The following is a 19693-nucleotide window of genomic DNA, read 5'->3' on the forward strand; positions in this document are numbered from 1 at the left end:
ATGACAGCAGACACAGTCAACCATGTAGCAGAGCTGAATGGCAGATGACAGCAGACACAGACAGCCATGTAGCAGAGCTGAATGGCAGATGACAGCAGACACAGTCAACCATGTAGCAGAGCTGAATGGCAGATGACAGCAGACACAGACAGCCATGTAGCAGAGCTGAATGGCAGATGACAGCAGACACAGACAGCCATGTAGCAGAGCTGAATGGCAGATGACAGCAGACACAGACAACCATGTAGCAGAGCTGAATGGCAGATGACAGCAGACACAGTCAACCATGTAGCAGAGCTGAATGGCAGATGACAGCAGACACAGACAACCATGTAACAGAGCTGAATGGCAGATGACAGCAGACACAGACAGCCATGTAGCAGAGCTGAATGGCAGATGACAGCAGACACAGACAACCATGTAGCAGAGCTGAATGGCAGATGACAGCAGACACAGACAGCCATGTAGCAGAGCTGAATGGCAGATGACAGCAGACACAGACAACCATGTAGCAGAGCTGAATGGCAGATGACAGCAGACACAGACAGCCATGTAGCAGAGCTGAATAGCCACTGACAGCAGACACAGACAGCCATGTAGCAGAGCTGAATGGCAGATGACAGCAGACACAGACAGCCATGTAGCAGAGCTGAATGGCAGATGACAGCAGACACAGACAGCCATGTAGCAGAGCTGAATGGCAGATGACAGCAGACACAGACAGCCATGTAGCAGAGCTGAATGGCAGATGACAGCAGACACAGACAGCCATGTAGCAGAGCTGAATGGCAGATGACAGCAGACACAGACAGCCATGTAGCAGCGGTGAATGGCAGATGACAGCAGACACAGACAGAGCCGCACAATCAGAATGAACTCGGGTGAACTTCACCCGACTTCATTCTCATGCTGCGGCTCTGTCTGTGTCGCGCCCTGATTAGCGGTCACCTGTGAAGGACTCACCGGTGACCACTAATCCCCCGAGTGACTGAATTGAGCACCCCTCTCTCATATACTCACCGATCCCCGGCGCGGCGCTGCGCGGCATTCACACTGCTGCGGCGGCTTTTACTATTTTGAAAAAGTTGGCCGCTCATTAAACAATCTCGTATTCCCTGCTTTACCCGCCCACCGGCGCCTATGATTGGTTGCAGTGAGACACGCCCCCACGCTGAGTGACAGGTGTCTCACTGCACCCAATCACAGCAGCCGGTGGGCGTGTCTATACTGTGCAGTGAAATAAATAAATAAATAATTTAAAAAAACCAGCTTGCGGTTCCCCCCATTTTAATACCAGACAGATAAAGCCATACGGCTGAAGGCTGGTATTCTCAGGATGGGGAGCCCCACGTTATGGGGAGCCCCCCAGCCTAACAATGTCAGCAGCCGCCCAGAATTGCCGCATACATTATATGCGACAGTTCTGGGACTGTACCCGGCTCTTCCCGATTTGCCCTGGTGCATTGGCAAATCGGGGTAATAAGGAGTTATTGGCAGCCCATAGCTGCCAATAAGTCCTAGATTAATCATGTCAGGCGTCTCCCCGAGATACCTTCCATGATTAATCTGTAAATTACAGTAAATAAACACACACACCCGAAAAAATCCTTTATTAGAAATAAAAAACACTAACAAATTCCCTGGTTCACCACTTTAATAAGCCCGAAAAACCCCTCCATGTCCGGCGTAATCCAGGATGGTCCAGCGTCGCTTCCAGCTCTGCTGCATGAAGGTGACCGGAGCTGCAGAAGACACCTCCGCTCCTGTCAGCTCCATGCAGCAACTGAGGTGAGTATCGCGATCAGCTGAGCTGTCAGTGAGGTTACCCGCTGTCACTCTTGGAGGATCCAGTGGTGGCCGCGGGTAACCTCAGTGACAGCTCAGCTGATCGCGCTATTCCCTTCATTAGCTGCGTGGAGCTGACAGGAGCGGCGGTGTCTTCTGCTGCTCCGGTCACCTTCATGCAGCAGAGCTGGAAGCGACGCTGGACCATCCTGGATTACGCCGGACATGGAGGGCTTTTTCGGGCTTATTAAATTGGTAATGAGGGAATTTGTTAGTGTTTTTTTTTTCTAATAAAGGATAGTTCGGGTGTGTGTGTTTATTTACTGTCACTTACAGATTAATCATGGAAGGTATCTCATAGACGCCTGACATGATTAATCTAGGACTTATTGGCAGCTATGGGCTGCCATTAACTCCTTATTACCCCGATTTGCCAACGCACCAGGGCAAATTGGGAAGAGCCGGGTACAGTCCCAGAACTGTCGCATCTAATGTATGCGGCAATTCTGGGCGGCTGCTGACTGATATTGTTAGGCTGGGGGGCTCCCCATAACGTGGGGCTCCCCATCCTGAGAATACCAGCCTTCAGCTGTATGGCTTTATCTGGCTGGTATTAAAATTGGGGGGGACCACACGCCGTTTTTTTAATTATTTAATTATTTATTTCACTGCACAGTATAGACACGCCCACCGGCTGCTGTGATTGGTTGCAGTGAGACACCTGTCACTCAGCGTGGGGGCGTGTCTCACTGCAACTAATCATAGGCGCCTGTGGGCGGGGAAAGCAGGGAATACGAGATTGTTTAATGAGCGGCCGGCTTTTTCAAAATAGTAAAAGCCACCGCAGCAGTGTGAACGCCGTGCAGCGCCGCGCCGGGGATCGGAGAACGGTGAGTATGAGAGAGGAGGGGAAAATGACCGACAGACGGTGAGAGAGGGACAGACAGACAGAGAGACCGACAGAGAATAGAGACCGAGAGGGAGAGACCGACTGACAGAGAATAGTGATTGACAGACGTTGTGAGACATCACTCGTTTCCAGTGTTTTAGGAAACCTGCGAGAAATGTATTTAGAAAATCGGATGTCACTAGGATGGTGTGAGTGCCGACCCGTGACATCCGATTATTTACACGCTCCCATAGACTTGCATTGGAGAGACTCGCAGTAGAAACTCGCAAAAAAGCAGCATGCTGCGATTGTTTTCTCAGTCCGATTTGGAGTGAGAAAAAAAAATCGCAGATGAGAGCTGAATCATTCACTAACATGTGTCCGATTCCAATGCGAGATTTTCTCACATTGCTCTACTGCGAGAAACTCGCAAGTGAGAAGCAGCCCTAGAAGCGCACACGGACGATACATGCTGAACACGGACATGCTCCGTGTGCCGTCCATGCAGGCACGGACCCATAGATTTTAGCGTGTCCGTGCCTGCGTGTTGACGGCCAAAAACGGACATGTCAACCGTGCGGGAAAACGCACACACGTACTTACCACACGGACACACATTCCGTGTGATTTTACGCGTGTGTGCCATCACCCATAGGGTAACATTGGTCAACATGTCTCCGTTACGTGCAAAAACGTACCAAACATGTACCGGAGGCACGGATGTGTGTTGCGGGCCTAAAACAAATTCCTGGACAAAACTTGATCATCTCTACATTATTTCGCACAGTTCCTGGTAGTGATGGACGCTCGCAGTCGATCTGGTTCTCTGACCATGGACGTTGCCAGCTGGTGTGGTTCTGTGACCATGGACATTGCTAGTCGGTCTGGTTCTCTGACCATGGATGTTGTTGGTCGGTCTGGTTCTCTGACCATGGACGTTGCTGGTCGGTCTGGTTCTCTGACCATGGACGTTGCTGATCGGTCTGGTTCTCTGACCATGGATGTTGCTGGTCGGTCTGGTTATCTGACCATGGACGTTGCTGGTCGGTCTGGTTCTCTGACCATGGACGTTGCTGATCGGTCTGGTTCTCTGACCATGGATGTTGCTGGTCGGTCTGGTTATCTGACCATGGACGTTGCTGGTCGGTCTGGTTCTCTAACCATGGACGTTGCTGGTCGGTCTGGTTCTCTGACCATGGACGTTGCTAGTCGGTCTGGTTCTCTGACCATGGACATTGCTGGTCGGTCTGGTTCTCTGACCATGGACGTTGCTGGTCGGTCTGGTTCTCTGACCATGGACGTTGCTGGTCAGTCTGGTTATCTGACCATGGACGTTGCTGGTCGGTCTGGTTCTCTGACCATGGACGTTGCTGGTCGGTCTGGTTCTGTGACTGAGTACGCCCCCTCCGCAGTGTTCCTCAGTGTTCCTTGGTGATACTTTGTCCCTCTTTACTCTTGGTTTCTGGATCTTGTGTCCAGGGATGTAGGTGTAGGGGGTGCAGAAGTATCTGCTGGGTCCAGAACCGGAGGAGCCCATAGTCCATGTATGATGATTACACATGACTTATGATGGACCCTCAATTGTGCTCAGGGGTCCAGGAGCTTGATGTTACCCCTCCGCCTGTATCTTGAGTGCTTACACTGGGGTCTACCCTGATAGTCCTGACTCAGATCTTATTTCCACACACAACTTTTTTCTTGGAAAGACTTTCCCAGAATCTCTTACTCTTTCTAAGCCGAGGACCCCTAAACCCATGCAGTTACATCTGAGGAGCCCAAGTCTATGATTAGTGACTGTGTGTTGTGTGAACAGCGCCGTAGGACCCTCGAGACGTCGTTTGCACCTCTGGGGGTGAAGGCAGAAAGCTGTTACCCTCCCTGCCGCCTTCACCTCCAAGACCTGGTGCTCATGGACCACGCCAGGGGGAGCTCCGAGCATGACCCCAATGACTGGGGCTGTCCGGTGGGGGTGATAAATCCGCAGTAATCGTCTACAGATGTTGTGTTCCTTCCGCTGTAGTCTCGAGTCTCGTTTCCGGACCGCAGTTGAACAATGCAGATATTAGGCTCCATAGTGTTTTTCCTCATTGATTCCTCTGATTTCGCCTCCATCATTAGTATTCTGGAACCTTCACGACTTCCCGTCAATCTCCTGATGAATGTCGTTTCTCCAGAACTTTCCGCGCTTCCATATTTCCGCGGCCAGGGCTGATTTGTGACTTGGGTCACAATAAATCTCCTATAACACTTGTGACTAAGCGCATTCAAATCCTCTTCCTTTTTTTTATGGCACAAATAGTCATCATATTTTGCGGCGTTGACTTTGGCCAGTGGCGATCGCTTCACTTCTGTCCAATTCTACTATTTATTCCTCGGCGGACGCAGCCAAAAGAAATGAAATAAATGTTAAAAACAGGTTTATTTTTACCCGGGGCCGGTTACGCGGGATACCCGGCGCGGCAGCACACACTCACCATTATCACACAGGAGGACGACGCCGAGGATTCTTGGCCGAACTCCAAGGACTAAACTTTATTATTCCTGCAGGTTCCGGCTGGCGACACAATGCATCCAATATACGGGAAGCCGGCACAGCTCGATACATGGTCACGGGGCGGCTCGGACATGGTTTACTGCCGCGCACAACACCCCCTCCACAGCTTTAAGGTTTCGCTAATTCTCCAGATATTAATAAATTCACTCAGATCAATTATCGAGATGGAAAATGGAGAAAAAGGATCATCGTCTGATAATTACTTTGGCCTCGTCCATTAACCTCGGTGCATTAACTCCCTCCACATCGCCTTATTATTCTCCTATCAGGCACAGCGCTAGTGTCAGAGCCGCAAATGCCAGATTTACAAGAGCTATTACATCTATCGCTCCCTGTTATCAGCCATTTCTGGATGAATCTAGCCTCATTGACCGAATTTACAAGAGCTATTACATCTAACACTCCCTGTTATCAGCCATTTCTGGATCACCTCTTTGTAGACAGAGTAGACAATGAGCTGAGCCAGAACAGCGCCACACACCGAGTAGTGGCCGTTCTCAGTACTGCAGCTCGGAGCACATTCTCTTTAAGCTGCAGTACCGAGAACGGCCACTATATGGTGTACGACGCTGTGCTGTTCGGGCTCTGTCCACAAGCAGCTGATTGGTGGAGGTGTCGGGTATAGAGCGCTCACAGATCAGATATTGGTGACCATAGGTCATCAATAACTAGGCCCTGGACAACGCCTTTAAGAACACAATACCGTTGCTTCTCCACCTCTAGGCCGGACTACAGGATGATGGCGGAGCACCAGAGACGTCACCAGAGGACACTGGCCAGAATATATGCCATGGAGAGAAGCTCATCCTCATGAAGAGCAGTAATGGCCGCCAGTGGTGGATATGGTATATGGAGGTGAGGATAACCAGGAGACAACAGAAATATCACAGAGAATATACACTCAGCATCCACAGACAGAGACAAGTCCGGTCACAGCCACATGACTGCAGATATCACACAATATCACGGTGTCTGGTCTCCAGACGACAGATTCAAGGAGAGAAATACACTGAGAAAGTTCATGACAGAAGCCTGAGGAGAAGAGAAGAAGTTGTCACTGATTCCCCTGAAGGATCATCTCATCTTCTTCTTTCACAACAGGCAGAACCCGGTGGGATCGAGACTGGACCTGGCCGGACAGAGTCTGAAGGTTTTCAGAAGAACCTGGAGGAAGGAGAGGCACAGAAGAAGCAGAGACACAAGAGTAAGAAAGACGGAAACACAGAGAGACAGGTCTACAGAGGTCGGCAGATACGTGGTCTACAGGGGTCAGCAGATACGTGGTCTACAGGGTTCGGCAAATACGTGGTCTACAGGGGTCGGCAAATACGTGGTCTACAGGGATCGGCAGATACAGGGTCTACAGGGGTCAGCAGATATGTGGTCTACAGGGGTCAGCAGATATGTGGTCACTAGGGGTCGGCAGATACAGGGTCTACAGGGGTTGGCAGATACAAGGTCTACAGGGATCGACAGATACAGGGTCTACAGGGGTTGCATATACATGGTCTACAGGGGTCAGCAGATACAGTATGTGGTCACTAGGGGCCGGCAGATACAGGGTCTACAGGGGTCGGCAGATACAAGGTCTACAGGGACCGGCAGATACAGGGTCTACATGGGTTGCATATACAGGGTCTACAGGGGTCAGCAGATATGTGGTCACTAGGGGTCGGCAGATACAGGGTCTATAGGCGTCAGTAGATACAAGGTCTACAGGGATTGGCAGATACAGGGTCTACAGGGGTCAGCAGATATGTGGTCTACAGGGGTCAGCAGATATGTGGTCACTAGGGGTCGGCAGATACAGGGTCTATAGGCGTCAGTAGATACAAGGTCTACAGGGATCTGCAGATACAGGGTCTACAGGGGTCAGCAGATATGTGGTCTACAGGGGTCAGCAGATATGTGGTCACTAGGGGTCGGCAGATACAGGGTCTACAGGGGTTGCATATACATGGTCTACAGGGGTCAGCAGATATGTGGTCACTAGGGGCCGGCAGATACAGGGTCTACAGGGGTCAGCAGATACAAGGTCTACAGGGACCGGCAGATACAGGGTCTACAGGGGTTGCATATACAGGGTCTACAGGGGTCAGCAGATATGTGGTCACTAGGGGTCGGCAAATACGTGGTCTACAGGGGTCAGCAGATACATGGTCTACAGGGGTCAGCAGATACGTGGTCTACAGGGGTCAGCAGATATGTGGTCACTAGGGGTCGGCAGATACAGGGTCTATAGGGGTCAGTAGATACAAGGTCTACAGGAATCGGCAGATACAGGGTCTACAGGGGTCAGCAGATATGTGGTCACTAGGGGTCGGCAAATACGTGGTCTACAGGGGTCAGCAGATACATGGTCTACAGGGGTCAGCAGATATGTGGTCTACAGGGGTCAGCAGATATGTGGTCCCTAGGGGTCGGCAGATACAGGGTCTACAGGGGTTGGCAGATACAAGGTCTACAGGGATCGGCAGATACAGGGTCTACAGGGGTTGCATATACATGGTCTACAGGGGTCAGCAGATATGTGGTCACTAGGGGCCGGCAGATACAGGGTCTACAGGGGTCGGCAGATACAAGGTCTACAGGGACCGGCAGATAAAGGGTCTACAGGGGTTGCATATACAGAGTCTACAGGGGTCAGCAGATATGTGGTCACTAGGGGTCGGCAGATACAGGGTCTACAGGGGTCGGCAGATATGTGGTCTACAGGGATTGGCAGATACAGGGTCTACAGGGGTTGCATATACAGGGTCTACAGGAGTCAGCAGATATGTGGTCACTAGGGGTCGGCAGATACAGGGTCTACAGGGGTTGCATATACAGGTTCTACAGGGGTCAGCCGATATGTGGTCACTAGGGGTCGGCAGATACAGGGTCTACAGGGATCGGCAGCTATAGGGTCTACAGGGGTCGGCAGATACAGTTTCTACGGGTTTAGATATGTAAAGGGTGCACAGGGATTGGCGGATACAAAGTCTACAGGGGTCGGTGGATATGTGGCCTACGGGGTCAGGAGATACAGGTTCTGAAGAGGTCAGCAGATACAGATGGGGGTCACCAGATCCGGGCACCATACTTATTTCTGCAGTTTGGTTGTATACTCTATGGCTCTCACAGAAGGGGCCGCGCAGCTCATCCTCCTTCCGCCCAGTGATGAAGGACTTGGTGGGGACCTTCCATGACCAGTGACTCTAGGGCCTGATGGACATTGGGGGGGGCTTTATAGAAGAAATGATCCATGAGGAGCGAGGACCCCAACATGACGGATCCACAACACCCGGATCAATCAGAATCGATCTGTTATCAATCGAGCGTCACATGCATGGGTCCTGGTAATGCATCGTTACTGGTCACATGACACGGACATTAACGATCTGGAATCTGGACTTATTTATGCAAATGAGGTAAATGTCAGTTCTGGGCCCCGTGATGATTATTGGGTCATTTCACAGTGGGCGACATCAGTCAGTCCCCGCCCCCCCCCGCCGCCCCCCGGACAGTAATGGAGAAATTCTACAAGTGATACAAAGTATCACAGGACCCGGGGTAACATTCCCTGCACCCCGGCGTCTCCCCCCGATTCTGGGGTAACATTCCCTGCACCCCGGCGTCTCCCCCCGATTCTGGGGTAACATTCCCTGCACCCCGGCGTCTCCCCCCGATTCTGGGGTAACATTCCCTGCACCCCGGCGTCTCCCCCCGATTCTGGGGTAACATTCCCTGCACCCCGGCGTCTCCCCCCGATTCTGGGGTAACATTCCCTGCACCCCGGCGTCTCCCCCCGATTCTGGGATAACATTCCCTGCACCCCGGCGTCTCCCCCCGATTCTGGGGTAACATTCCCTGCACCCCGGCGTCTCCCCCCGATTCTGGGGTAACATTCCCTGCACCCCGGCGTCTCCCCCCGATTCTGGGGTAACATTCTCTGCACCCCAGCGTCTCACAGGAGACCGCACCATCCCTCCCCCCGATTCTGGGGTAACATTCCCTGCACCCCGGGGTCTCACAGGAGACCGCACCATCCCTCCCCCCGATTCTGGGGTAACATTCCCTGCACCCCGACATCTCACAGGAGACCGCACCATCCCTCGCAGAGATCTATGGGCCCCGGGGAAGGATGGAGGATGGAGGCGGGGTCACGATGCTATAGACATACATGCGAGGCTCCGGCCCAGAACAGGCTCAGATGTGTTCATGTGGAGAATGATGAAGATGAACTACAAGAGAAAACACAGGACACGTCAGTGCAGCACATAACACAAGACCTCATCCACTGATGGACGACGCCACGGACCACCAGGGACCCTCAACAGCCACATATGCAACAGGTGACGGGACACGATGGACACGTAGCTGTATAAATGCAATACTTTACAAATGTACTACTCTAGCTCTTATCTACAAGCACCGGCCGCGCACTACCTGGCAGAGCGCGGGGGATAGTGACTATGTGGCGGAGGAAAAACCTGCAGATGTGTCTGTATATAGAGCAGAGGGAAAACCTGCAGATGTGTCTTTATAGAGAGCGGAGGGAAAAACCTGCAGATGTGTCTGTATAGAGACCGGAGGGAAAACCTGCAGATGTGTCTGTATAGAGCACGGAGGTAAAAACCTGCAGATGTGTCTGTATAGAGAGCGGAGGGAAAACCTGCAGATGTGTCTGTATAGAGAGCGGAGGGAAAACCTGCAGATGTGTCTGTATAGAGAGCGGAGGGAAAGCCTGCAGATGTGTCTGTATAGAGAGCGGAGGGAAAAACCTGCAGATGTATCTGTATAGAGAGCGGAGGGAAAAGCCTGCAGATGTGTCTGTATAGAGAGCGGAGGGAAAAACCTGCAGATGTGTCTGTATAGAGAGCGGAGGGAAAACCTGCAGATGTGTCTGTATAGAGAGCGGAGGGAAAACCTGCAGATGTGTCTGTATAGAGAGCGGAAGGAAAACCCTGCAGATGTTTCTGTATAGAGAGCGGAGGGAAAACCTGCAGATGTGTCTGTATAGGGAGCGGAGGGAAAAACCTGCAGATGTGTCTGTATAGAGAGCGGAGGGAAAGCCTGCAGATGTGTCTTTATAGAGAGCGGAGGGGAAAAACCTGCAGATGTGTCTGTATAGAGAGCAGAGGGAAAAACCTGCAGATTTGTCTGTATAGAGAGTGGAGGGAAAGCCTGCAGATGTGTCTGTAGAGAGAGCCCCTCCATCCATACCATGGTCCCCGGCTTCCAGTACCAGCTATACGCTGATGACACTCACATCTCCCTCCCTGGCCCAGATGTCCCATCTCTGATGTCCAACATCCCAGTTTTTATCCATCTTCTTCTCCTCTCCCTTCCTAAACCTCAATGTGGACAATACTGAAGTCCTCCTCTCTCCTCCATCTCACCCAACTCCCGTTCCCGATCTCTCCATCATAGTAAATGACATCACGCTCTCGGATGTACCTGAAGCCGCTGCCTCGGAGGAACCCTCTACTCGGCCTTGTCCCTTACATCGCGCATGCACTTACCACCCTCTGCAGCCTTCAGCTCAAAAATATTTTCAGAATCCGTCCATTCCCCAACCCTAAATCTGTTAAATTGTTACTGCTGCCCTCATCATCTCCCACCCAGACTACTGCAACGTCCTCCTCTGTGGCCTTCCTGCTAACATGCTCTTTCCGGTTCCTTTTTAACTCTCCTGCCCGACTAATCCACGTCTCTCCTCGCCACTCCTCCGCTTCACCCCTCCGCAAATCTCCAACTTATCCAGTTTAAACTACTAAGACCAGTTCACACGTCCACTAATCATCCGATCAAATGGATCCTGCAGAAATGCAATGGGAAGAAATTTCTGTGTACGTTGTTAAAAAGCTGATGTATTCAGGATCTGTTTTTTTCTTACTGGATTCTTTTCAAATGGAAGATAAAAAGCAATCTGTTAACGGATCCATTCGCCATAAACTGCAATGTTAAAGAACGGAAACAGTCAGACATAATTTTACCTCACCACCACCAGAGCTGCCGCCTCACCTCCACTGGAGCTGCTGCCTCACCACCACCGGAGGTGCCGCCTCACCACCACTGGAGCTGCCGCCTCACCACTACAGGAGCTGCAGCTTCACCACCACCCGAGCTGCTGCCTCACCACCACCAGAGCTGTCGCCTCACCACTACCGGAGCTGCTGCCTCACCTCCACCGGAGCTGCTGCCTCACCACCACCAGAGCTGCTGCCTCACCACCACCAGAGCTGTCGCCTCACCACTACCGGAGCTGCAGCTTCACCACCACCCGAGCTGCTCCCTCACCACCACCGGAGCTGCTGCTTCACCACCACCCGAGCTGCTGCCTCACCATCTCCCAAACTGCTGCCTCACCACCACTGGAGCTGCTGCCTCACCACCACCCGAGCTGCTGCCTCACCACCACTGGAGCTGCCGCCTCACCACTACCGGAGCTGCAGCTTCACCACCACCCGAGCTGCTCCCTCACCACCACCGGAGCTGCTGCTTCACCACCACCAGAGCTGCTGCCTCACCATCTCCCAAGCTGCTGCCTCACCATCTCCCAAGCTGCTGCCTCACCACCACTGGAGCTGCTGCTTCCCCACCACCAGAGCTGCTGCCTCACCTTCACCGGAGCTGCTGCCTCACCACCACTGGAGCTGCTGCCTCACCTCCACCGGAGCTGCTGCCTCACCTCCACCAGAGCTGTCGCCTCACCACTACCGGAGCTGCTGCCTCACCTCCACCAGAGCTGTCGCCTCACCACTACCGGAGCTGCTGCCTCACCTCCACCGGAGCTGCTGCTTCCCCACCACCAAAGCTGCTGCCTCACCACTACCAGAGCTGCTGCCTCACCTCCACCGGAGCTGCAGCTTCACCACCACCCGAGCTGCAGCTTCACCACCACCCGAGCTGCTGCCTCACCATCTCCCAAGCTGCTGCCTCACCACCACTGGAGCTGCAGCTTCACCACCACCCGAGCTGCTGCCTCACCATCTCCCAAGCTGCTGCCTCACCACCACTGGAGCTGCTGCTTCACCACCACCCGAGCTGCTGCCTCACCATCTCCCAAGCTGCTCCCTCACCACCACCGGAGCTGCTGCTTCACCACCACCCGAGCTGCTGCCTCACCATCTCCCAAGCTGCTGCCTCACCACCACTGGAGCTGCTGCTTCCCCACCACCAGAGCTGCTGCCTCACCTTCACCGGAGCTGCTGCCTCACCACCACTGGAGCTGCTGCCTCACCTCCACCGGAGCTGCTGCCTCACCTCCACCAGAGCTGTCGCCTCACCACTACCGGAGCTGCTGCCTCACCTCCACCGGAGCTGCTGCTTCCCCACCACCAAAGCTGCTGCCTCACCACTACCAGAGCTGCTGCCTCACCTCCACTGGAGCTGCTGCCTCACCACCACCAGAGACATTGCCTCCACCTACTTTCTGCCTGCCCATCATACTTTAGACTGGGATGTCTCCTCCGCACCGGTCGGTCATTGTTAGTTTGGTCCCTGTAATTTATATTATGCTTTGTACATGACCCATTCTCATGTAGAGAATCGGGAATTATTCGTGCTCTAAAATGAAATGATAATAATAATGTTAATTACAGAACCGGCCGTGTCCACGTTCCATCCTCGTTCTGCCGAATGTGCGGATTTCTATAACCGCAACAAGACAATTCCTGCTCCTGACTCCGGTGAGTGGCTGCGGGGGCTGGCGCTCCTCTGTGCAGCCGGCGGGGGATGTGGTTCTTCCATACATCAGTGGTCACTGTTGGCGCTGTCCTATTCCACGGAATCGGGGATGTGCATTCGGCTGCTTCTGCCACATTTCTAGCAGCGGTTCCATCACTTCTTATCTCCTCCGGTGCAGGCACAAATACAAGACGGGTTCTCGGACGTTACTATGTAAGGGCTGGTGAATCAGTTCTCTGCCCCGGGTCCCTTGCTCTGGTCACTGCCCCGGGGCCCTCGCTCTATGCTCTGCCCCGAGTCCCTTGCTCTGGTCACTGCCCCGGGTCCCTCGCTCTGTTCTCTGCCCCGGGTCCCTCGCTCTGGTCTCTGCCCCGGGTCCCTCGCTCTGTTCTCTGCCCCGGGTCCCTCGCTCTGTTCTCTGCCCCGGGTCCCTCGCTCTGTTCTCTGCCCCGGGTCCCTCACTCTGTTCTCTGCTCCGGGTCCCTCGCTCTGTTCTCTGCCCCGGGTCCCTCGCTCTGTTCTCTTCTTTGGGTCCCTCGCTTGTTCTCTTCTCTGGGTCCCTCGCTCTGTTCTCTGCCCCGGGTCCCTCGCTCTGTTCTCTTCTTTGGGTCCCTCGCTTGTTCTCTTCTCTGGGTCCCTCGCTCTGTTCCCTGCCCCGGGTCGCTCGCTCTGTTCTCTACACCGGGTCCCTCGCTCTATTCCCTGCCCCGGGTCCCTCGCTCTGTTCCCTGCCCCGGGTCCCTCGCTCTCTTCCCTGCCCCGGGTCCCTCGCTCTGGTCTCTACCCCGGGTCCCTCGCTCTGTTCTCTGCCCCGGGTCCTTCGCTCTGTTCTCTGCCCCGGGTCCCTCGCTCTGTTCTCTGCCCCGGGTCCCTCGCTCTGTTCTCTGCCCTGGGTCCCTCGCTCTGGTCTCTGCCCGGGGCCCCTCTCTCTGTTCTCTGCCCCGGGCCCCTCTCTCTGTTCTCTGCCCCGAGCCCCTCTCTCTGTTCTCTGCCCCGGGTCCCTCTCTCTGTTTTTCTGCCCCGGGTCCCTCACTCTGTTCTCTGCCCCGGGTCCCTCGCTCTGTTCTCTGCCCCGGGTCCCTCGCTCTGGTCACTGCCCCGGGTCCCTCGCTCTGTTCTCTGCCCCGGGTCCCTCGCTCTGTTCTCTCTGCCCCGGGGGTCCCTCGCTCTGTTCTCTGCCCCGGGTCCCTCGCTCTGTTCTCTGCCCCGGGTCCCTCGCTCTGTTCTCTGCCCCGGGTCCCTCGCTCTGTTCTCTGCCCCGGGTCCCTCGCTCTGGTCACTGCCCCGGGTCCCTCGCTCTGTTCTCTGCCCCGGGTCCCTCACTCTGTTCTCTGCCCCGGGTCCCTCGCTCTGTTCTCTGCCCCGGGTCCCTCGCTCTGTTCTCTGCACCGGGTCCCTCGCTCTGTTCCCTGCCCCGGGTCCCTCGCTCTGTTCCCTGCCCCGGGTCCCTCGCTCTGTTCCCTACCCCGGGTCCCTCGCTCTGGTCTCTGCCCCGGGTCCCTCGCTCTGGTCTCTGCCCCGGGTCCCTCGCTCTGTTCTCTGCCCCGGGTCCCTCGCTCTGTTCTCTGCCCCGGGTCCCTCGCTCTGTTCTCTGCCCCGGGTCCCTCACTCTGTTCTCTGCTCCGGGTCCCTCGCTCTGTTCTCTGCCCCGGGTCCCTCGCTCTGTTCTCTTCTTTGGGTCCCTCGCTCTGTTCTCTTCTCTGTGTCCCTCGCTCTGTTCTCTGCCCCGGGTCCCTCGCTCTGTTCCCTGCCCCGGGTCCCTCGCTCTGTTCTCTACACCGGGTCCCTCGCTCTGTTCCCTGCCCCGGGTCCCTCGCTCTGTTCCCTGCCCCGGGTCCCTCGCTCTCTTCCCTGCCCCGGGTCCCTCGCTCTGGTCTCTACCCCGGGTCCCTCGCTCTGTTCTCTGCCCCGGGTCCTTCGCTCTGTTCTCTGCCCCGGGTCCCTCGCTCTGTTCTCTGCCCCGGGTCCCTCGCTCTGTTCTCTGCCCTTGGTCCCTCGCTCTGGTTTCTGCCCGGGGCCCCTCTCTCTGTTCTCTGCCCCGAGCCCCTCTCTCTGTTCTCTGCCCCGGGTCCCTCTCTCTGTTTTTCTGCCCCGGGTCCCTCGCTCTGTTCTCTGCCCCGGGTCCCTCGCTCTGGTCTCTGCCCCGGGTCCCTTGCTCTGTTCTCTGCCCCTGGTCCCTCTCTCTGTTCTCTGCCCCTGGTCCCTCTCTCTGTTCTCTGCCCCGGGTCCCTCGCTCTGGTCTCTGCCCCGGGCCCCTCTCTCTGTTCTCTGCCCCGGCCCCTCTCTCTGTTCTCTTCCCCAGGTCCCTCTCTCTGTTCTCTGCCCCGGGTCCCTCGCTCTGTTCTCTGCCCCGGGTCCCTCGCTCTGTTCTCTGCCCCTGGTCCCTCTCTCTGTTCTCTGCCCCGGGTCCCTCGCTCTGTTCTCTGCCCCGGGCCCCTCTCTCTGTTCTCTGCCCCGGGCCCCTCTCTCTGTTCTCTTCCCCGGGTCCCTCTCTCTGTTCTCTGCCCCGGGTCCCTCGCTCTGTTCTCTGCCCCGGGTCCCTCGCTCCGTTCTCTGCCCCGGGTCCCTCGCTCTGTTCTCTGCCCCGGGTCCCTCGCTCTGTTCTCTGCCCCGGGTCCCTTGCTCTGTTCTCTGCCCCGGGTCCCTCGCTCTGTTCTCTGCCCCGGGTCCCTCGCTCTGGTCTCTGCCCCGGGCCCCTCTCTCTGTTCTCTGCCCCGGGCCCCTCTCTCTGTTCTCTGCCCCGGGTCCCTCGCTCTGTTCTCTGCCCCGGGTCCCTCGCTCTGTTCTCTGCCCCGGGTCCCTCTCTCTGTTCTCTGCCCCGGATCCCTCTCTCTGTTCTCTGCCCCGGGTCCCTCGCTCTGGTCTCTGCCCCGGGTCCCTCGCTCTGTTCTCTGCCCCGGGTCCCTCTCTCTGTTCTCTGCCCCGGGTCCCTCTCTCTGTTCTCTGCCCCGGATCCCTCGCTCTGTTCTCTGCCCCGGATCCCTCGCTCTGTTCTCTGCCCCGGGTCCCTCGCTCTGTTCTCTGCCCCGGGTCCCTCGCTCTGGTCTCTGCCTCGGGCCCCTCTCTCTGTTCTCTGCCCCGGGCCCCTCTCTCTGTTCTCTGCCCCGGGTCCCTCGCTCTGTTCTCTGCCCCGGATCCCTCGCTCTGTTCTCTGCCCCGGATCCCTCGCTCTGTTCTCTGCCCCGGGTCCCTCGCTCTGTTCTCTGCCCCGGGTCCCTCGCTCTGGTCTCTGCCTCGGGCCCCTCTCTCTGTTCTCTGCCCCGGGCCCCTCTCTCTGTTCTCTGCCCCGGGTCCCTCGCTCTGTTCTCTGCCCCGGGTCCCTCGCTCTGTTCTCTGCCCCGGGTCCCTCGCTCTGTTCTCTGCCCATGGTCCCTCGCTCTGCTCGCTGCTTTCTTTGGATAGGTGGTGTTTTATCCTTACACCTGTATTATGTGCTGTCACTAATAGAGTGATTGCCATTATATAGCGGAGTACAAATCCTCGTGCCTTTTGCTCTGGATATCTGTGGATTATCTGTGGATTATCTGTGGATATCTGTGGATTATCTCTAAATTAGCAGAAATATCTGCAAAAAAAGGAAAATCTGCACCAAAACTCAAATTCACGGTAATCCCAGCCCCGAGCCACGGACAGGCGCGGAGCCACTTCTGGAGGACGGCAGCCATGTTCTTCTCCTCCTAGACAATCCCTGTAATTAAGGGGTCCCGAGGGGGGTCCGGAGCAGCCGGGGCCAATAAACTCCCCCAGCTCTGACATTGTCAGGCACTACACACTACATTACAGAAGTAGAGTTTTTTTTAAAGGGCTTTTCTTGTAAAATATAGTAATAAGTAATTAAAAATTACATAAATTAGGTAATGACATAATTGCACCGACACAAAGTTATACGTCATCTGTAAATCTGAGCGAACGCCGGAAACACAAAACTGGGAAATAATAATAAATTGTAGTTTTTTTCACTCCTACAAAAAATTTTTTACGATATATATAAAAGTATATTCTGAAACCACACCACAAAGACGAGAAGTGAAACTGAAAGTGAAACTGGCACCACAAAGACAAGACGTGACAAATCACTAAACCTTCAGGGATGCAGGAGACAAAACAAGAATGTGCAGCGTGTAGAGGCAGTGTACTGTACAGCAGACAATAGACAAGGCTGGAACGTGGAAAAGCAGTCTGCTGTACAACATGTGCACTATTCTATCTGGAAGGAGGAAAGAGGAAGAAGGAAAAGAAGCAGCAGCAGCAATGGTGAATCATCAAGACCAAGGACGGAGACGTCACTGATCTACAAGTGAGTCTGAGCCATGAGCAGAAATCCCGGCATTTCCAGCCTCGGCTGCAATCAGTGAGGTCATTAATGGTCGTCTGAGGAAGGTTCTGCCGCTGAATGCAGATGTACAAATCATCAAGATCCGCTGCTGGCAGCTCCTGTGTAATCACCGACCAATGATGTCCTCAATGTGCTCGATGGAGGCAATTCTGGAGACGCTGCAACCACGGGAGACAAGTCTGGAGATGCTGCAGCCATGGGAGACAAGACTGGAAACACTGCAGCCACAGGAGACAAGTCTAGAGATGCTGCAGCCACAGGAGACAAGTCTGGAGATGCTGCAGCCATGGGAAACAAGTCTGGAGATGCTGCAGCCACTGGAGATAAGTCTGGAGATGCTGCAGCCACTGGAAACAAGTCTGGAGATGCTGCAGCCATGAGAGCAGGTCTATGGCATGCAGGCTGCTCATAGTAGTATGAGGTACATGTGATGTCGTGTGTAAAATCAGCTCCTGGGACACTTTGGAGATACATGTGCACCAGTGGTTCGCCCTCCTCAGACATTCCTCCCACCTCCCCCACCATGACATTGGGATTGCGCTCCTCTGTCCCCGTGTACATTACTGGGGACAAAGTATTCATTAGAACCTACCTCCGGGGATTTCCGTCAGCTCATTTAATGGAGGAACGGACTCCAGTTTGTCGGCGTAATCCTTCCCTGCCTGGCGAGCCGCGTAACGAGCCTCAATCTCTTTCTTGGTCCTGGGAATCCGACACTTGAAGATGCAGCAGAGAGTGATGACTGCAAAGAGAAGAGGAGAAAAGAGAAGAGAAGAAGAGAGAAGAGGAGAAAAGAGAAGAGAAGAGGAAGAGAATAGGACAGAGAAGAGAGGAGAGAGGAGGAAAGGAGAGAGAAGAAAGAAAAGAGAAGAGGAGAAAAGAGAAGAAAAGAGAAGAGGAGAAAAGAGAAGAGAAGAGGAGAGAAGAGAGGAGGAGAGGAGGAAAGGAGAGAGAAGAAAGAAAAGAGAAGAGGAGAGAAGAGGAAGAGGAGAGGAGGAAAGAGAGGAGAGGAGAGAGGAGGAGAGGAGTGAAGAGGAAGAGAAGAGGAGAGAAGAGAAGTGAGGTGAGGGGAGGAGAGAAGAGGAGAGAGGAGAGAAGAGCAGAGGAGATAAGAGGAGAGGAGAGGAGAGGAAGAGAAAAGGAGAGAGGAGAGGAGAGGAGAGAGGAGAGGAGAGAGGAGAGAAGAGGAGAGAGGAGAGAAGAGAAGAGGAGAGAAGAGAGGAGAGGAGAGGGGAGGAGAGGGAGAGAAGAGGAGAGGAGACAAGAGAAGAGGAGAGGAAGAGAAGAGGAAGAGAAGAGGAGAGAGGAGAGAAAAGGAGAAAAGAGGAAGAGAAGAGGAGAGGAGAAGAGGAGAGGAGAGGGGAGGAGAGGAAGAGGAGAGGAGAGAAGAGGAGAGAAGAGGAGAGAAGAGGAGAGGGGAGGAGAGGAAGAGAAGAGGAGAGAAGAGGAGAGGAGAGAAGAGTAGAGGAGAGAAGAGAGGAGAGGAGAGGGGAGGAGAGGAAGAGAAGAGGAGATGGGAGGAAGAGGAGAGGAGAGAAGAGGAGAGAAGAGGAAGAGAAGAGGAGAGAAGAGGAGAGAGAAGGGAAAAGAAGAGAAGAGGAGAGGAGAGGGGAGGAGAGGAAAAGAAGAGGAAGAGCAAAGGAGAGAAGAGGAAGAGAAGAGGAGATGGGAGGAAGAGGAGAGGAGAGAAGAGGAGAGAAGAGGAAGAGAAGAGGAGAGAAGAGGAGAGAAGAGGAGAGAGAAGGGAAAAGAAGAGAAGAGGAGAGGAGAGGGGAGGAGAGGAAGAGAAGAGGAAGAGCAAAGGAGAGAAGAGGAAGAGAAGAGGAGAGAAGATGACAGAGGAGAGAGGAGAGGAGAGAAGGGAAAAAAAGAGAAGAGAAGAGAAGAGGAGAGGAGAGGAGAGATGGTGTGAGGTTATTGGTGACTTTGTTTCCAGATGATGATTACACTGTATCTTGTTACTTTTGTACAGAAGCTTGTAATGCTCAGATCTACATGCGCCTGTGCACGGCCAGTAACCCTCCTCTCCGGGCACCTGTGGACTGGTGACATGCTGGGAGTTGTAGTTTCCCAGCAGCTCTCCGGGCACCTGTGGACTGGTGACATGCTGGGAGTTGTAGTTTCCCAGCAGCTCTCCGGGCACCTGTGGACTGGTGACATGCTGGGAGTTGTAGTTTCCCAGCAGCTCTCTGGGCACCTGTGGACTGGTGACATGCTGGGAGTTGTAGTTTCCCAGCAGCTCTCCGGGCACCTGTGGACTGGTGACATGCTGGGAGCTGTGCACGGCCAGTAACCCTCCTCTCCGGGCACCTGTGGACTGGTGACATGCTGGGAGTTGTAGTTTCCCAGCAGCTCTCCGGTCACCTGTGGACTGGTGACATGCTGGGAGTTGTAGTTTCCCAGCAGCTCTCCGGGCACCTGTGGACTGGTGACATGCTGGGAGTTGTAGTTTCCCAGC

At 54.6% G+C, this 19693-nt stretch overlaps 1 protein-coding gene across 2 annotated transcripts in view; it reads right to left on the reverse strand.

Moving 5' to 3' along the window:
• LOC142244652 (transmembrane inner ear expressed protein-like) overlaps window positions 1–19693 on the reverse strand; it is a 94406-nt gene that overhangs the window by 27204 nt on the left and 47509 nt on the right. Inside the window, exons 3-4 of one of the 2 annotated variants that reach the window (XM_075316919.1) lie at window positions 17828–17977; window positions 5075–6392 (exon numbers count right to left, since the gene is read on the reverse strand). In XM_075316919.1, coding sequence (XP_075173034.1) covers window positions 6283–6392; window positions 17828–17977 — 260 coding nt within the window. In that variant the 3' untranslated portion in view covers window positions 5075–6282. Of the gene's footprint in view, window positions 1–5074; window positions 6393–17827; window positions 17978–19693 lie in introns of those variants that run through there. The other variant, XM_075316917.1, reaches the window with a different exon arrangement.

Source organism: Anomaloglossus baeobatrachus, chromosome 6 (assembly GCF_048569485.1).
Source record: "Anomaloglossus baeobatrachus isolate aAnoBae1 chromosome 6, aAnoBae1.hap1, whole genome shotgun sequence".
NCBI lineage: Eukaryota > Metazoa > Chordata > Amphibia > Anura > Aromobatidae > Anomaloglossus > Anomaloglossus baeobatrachus.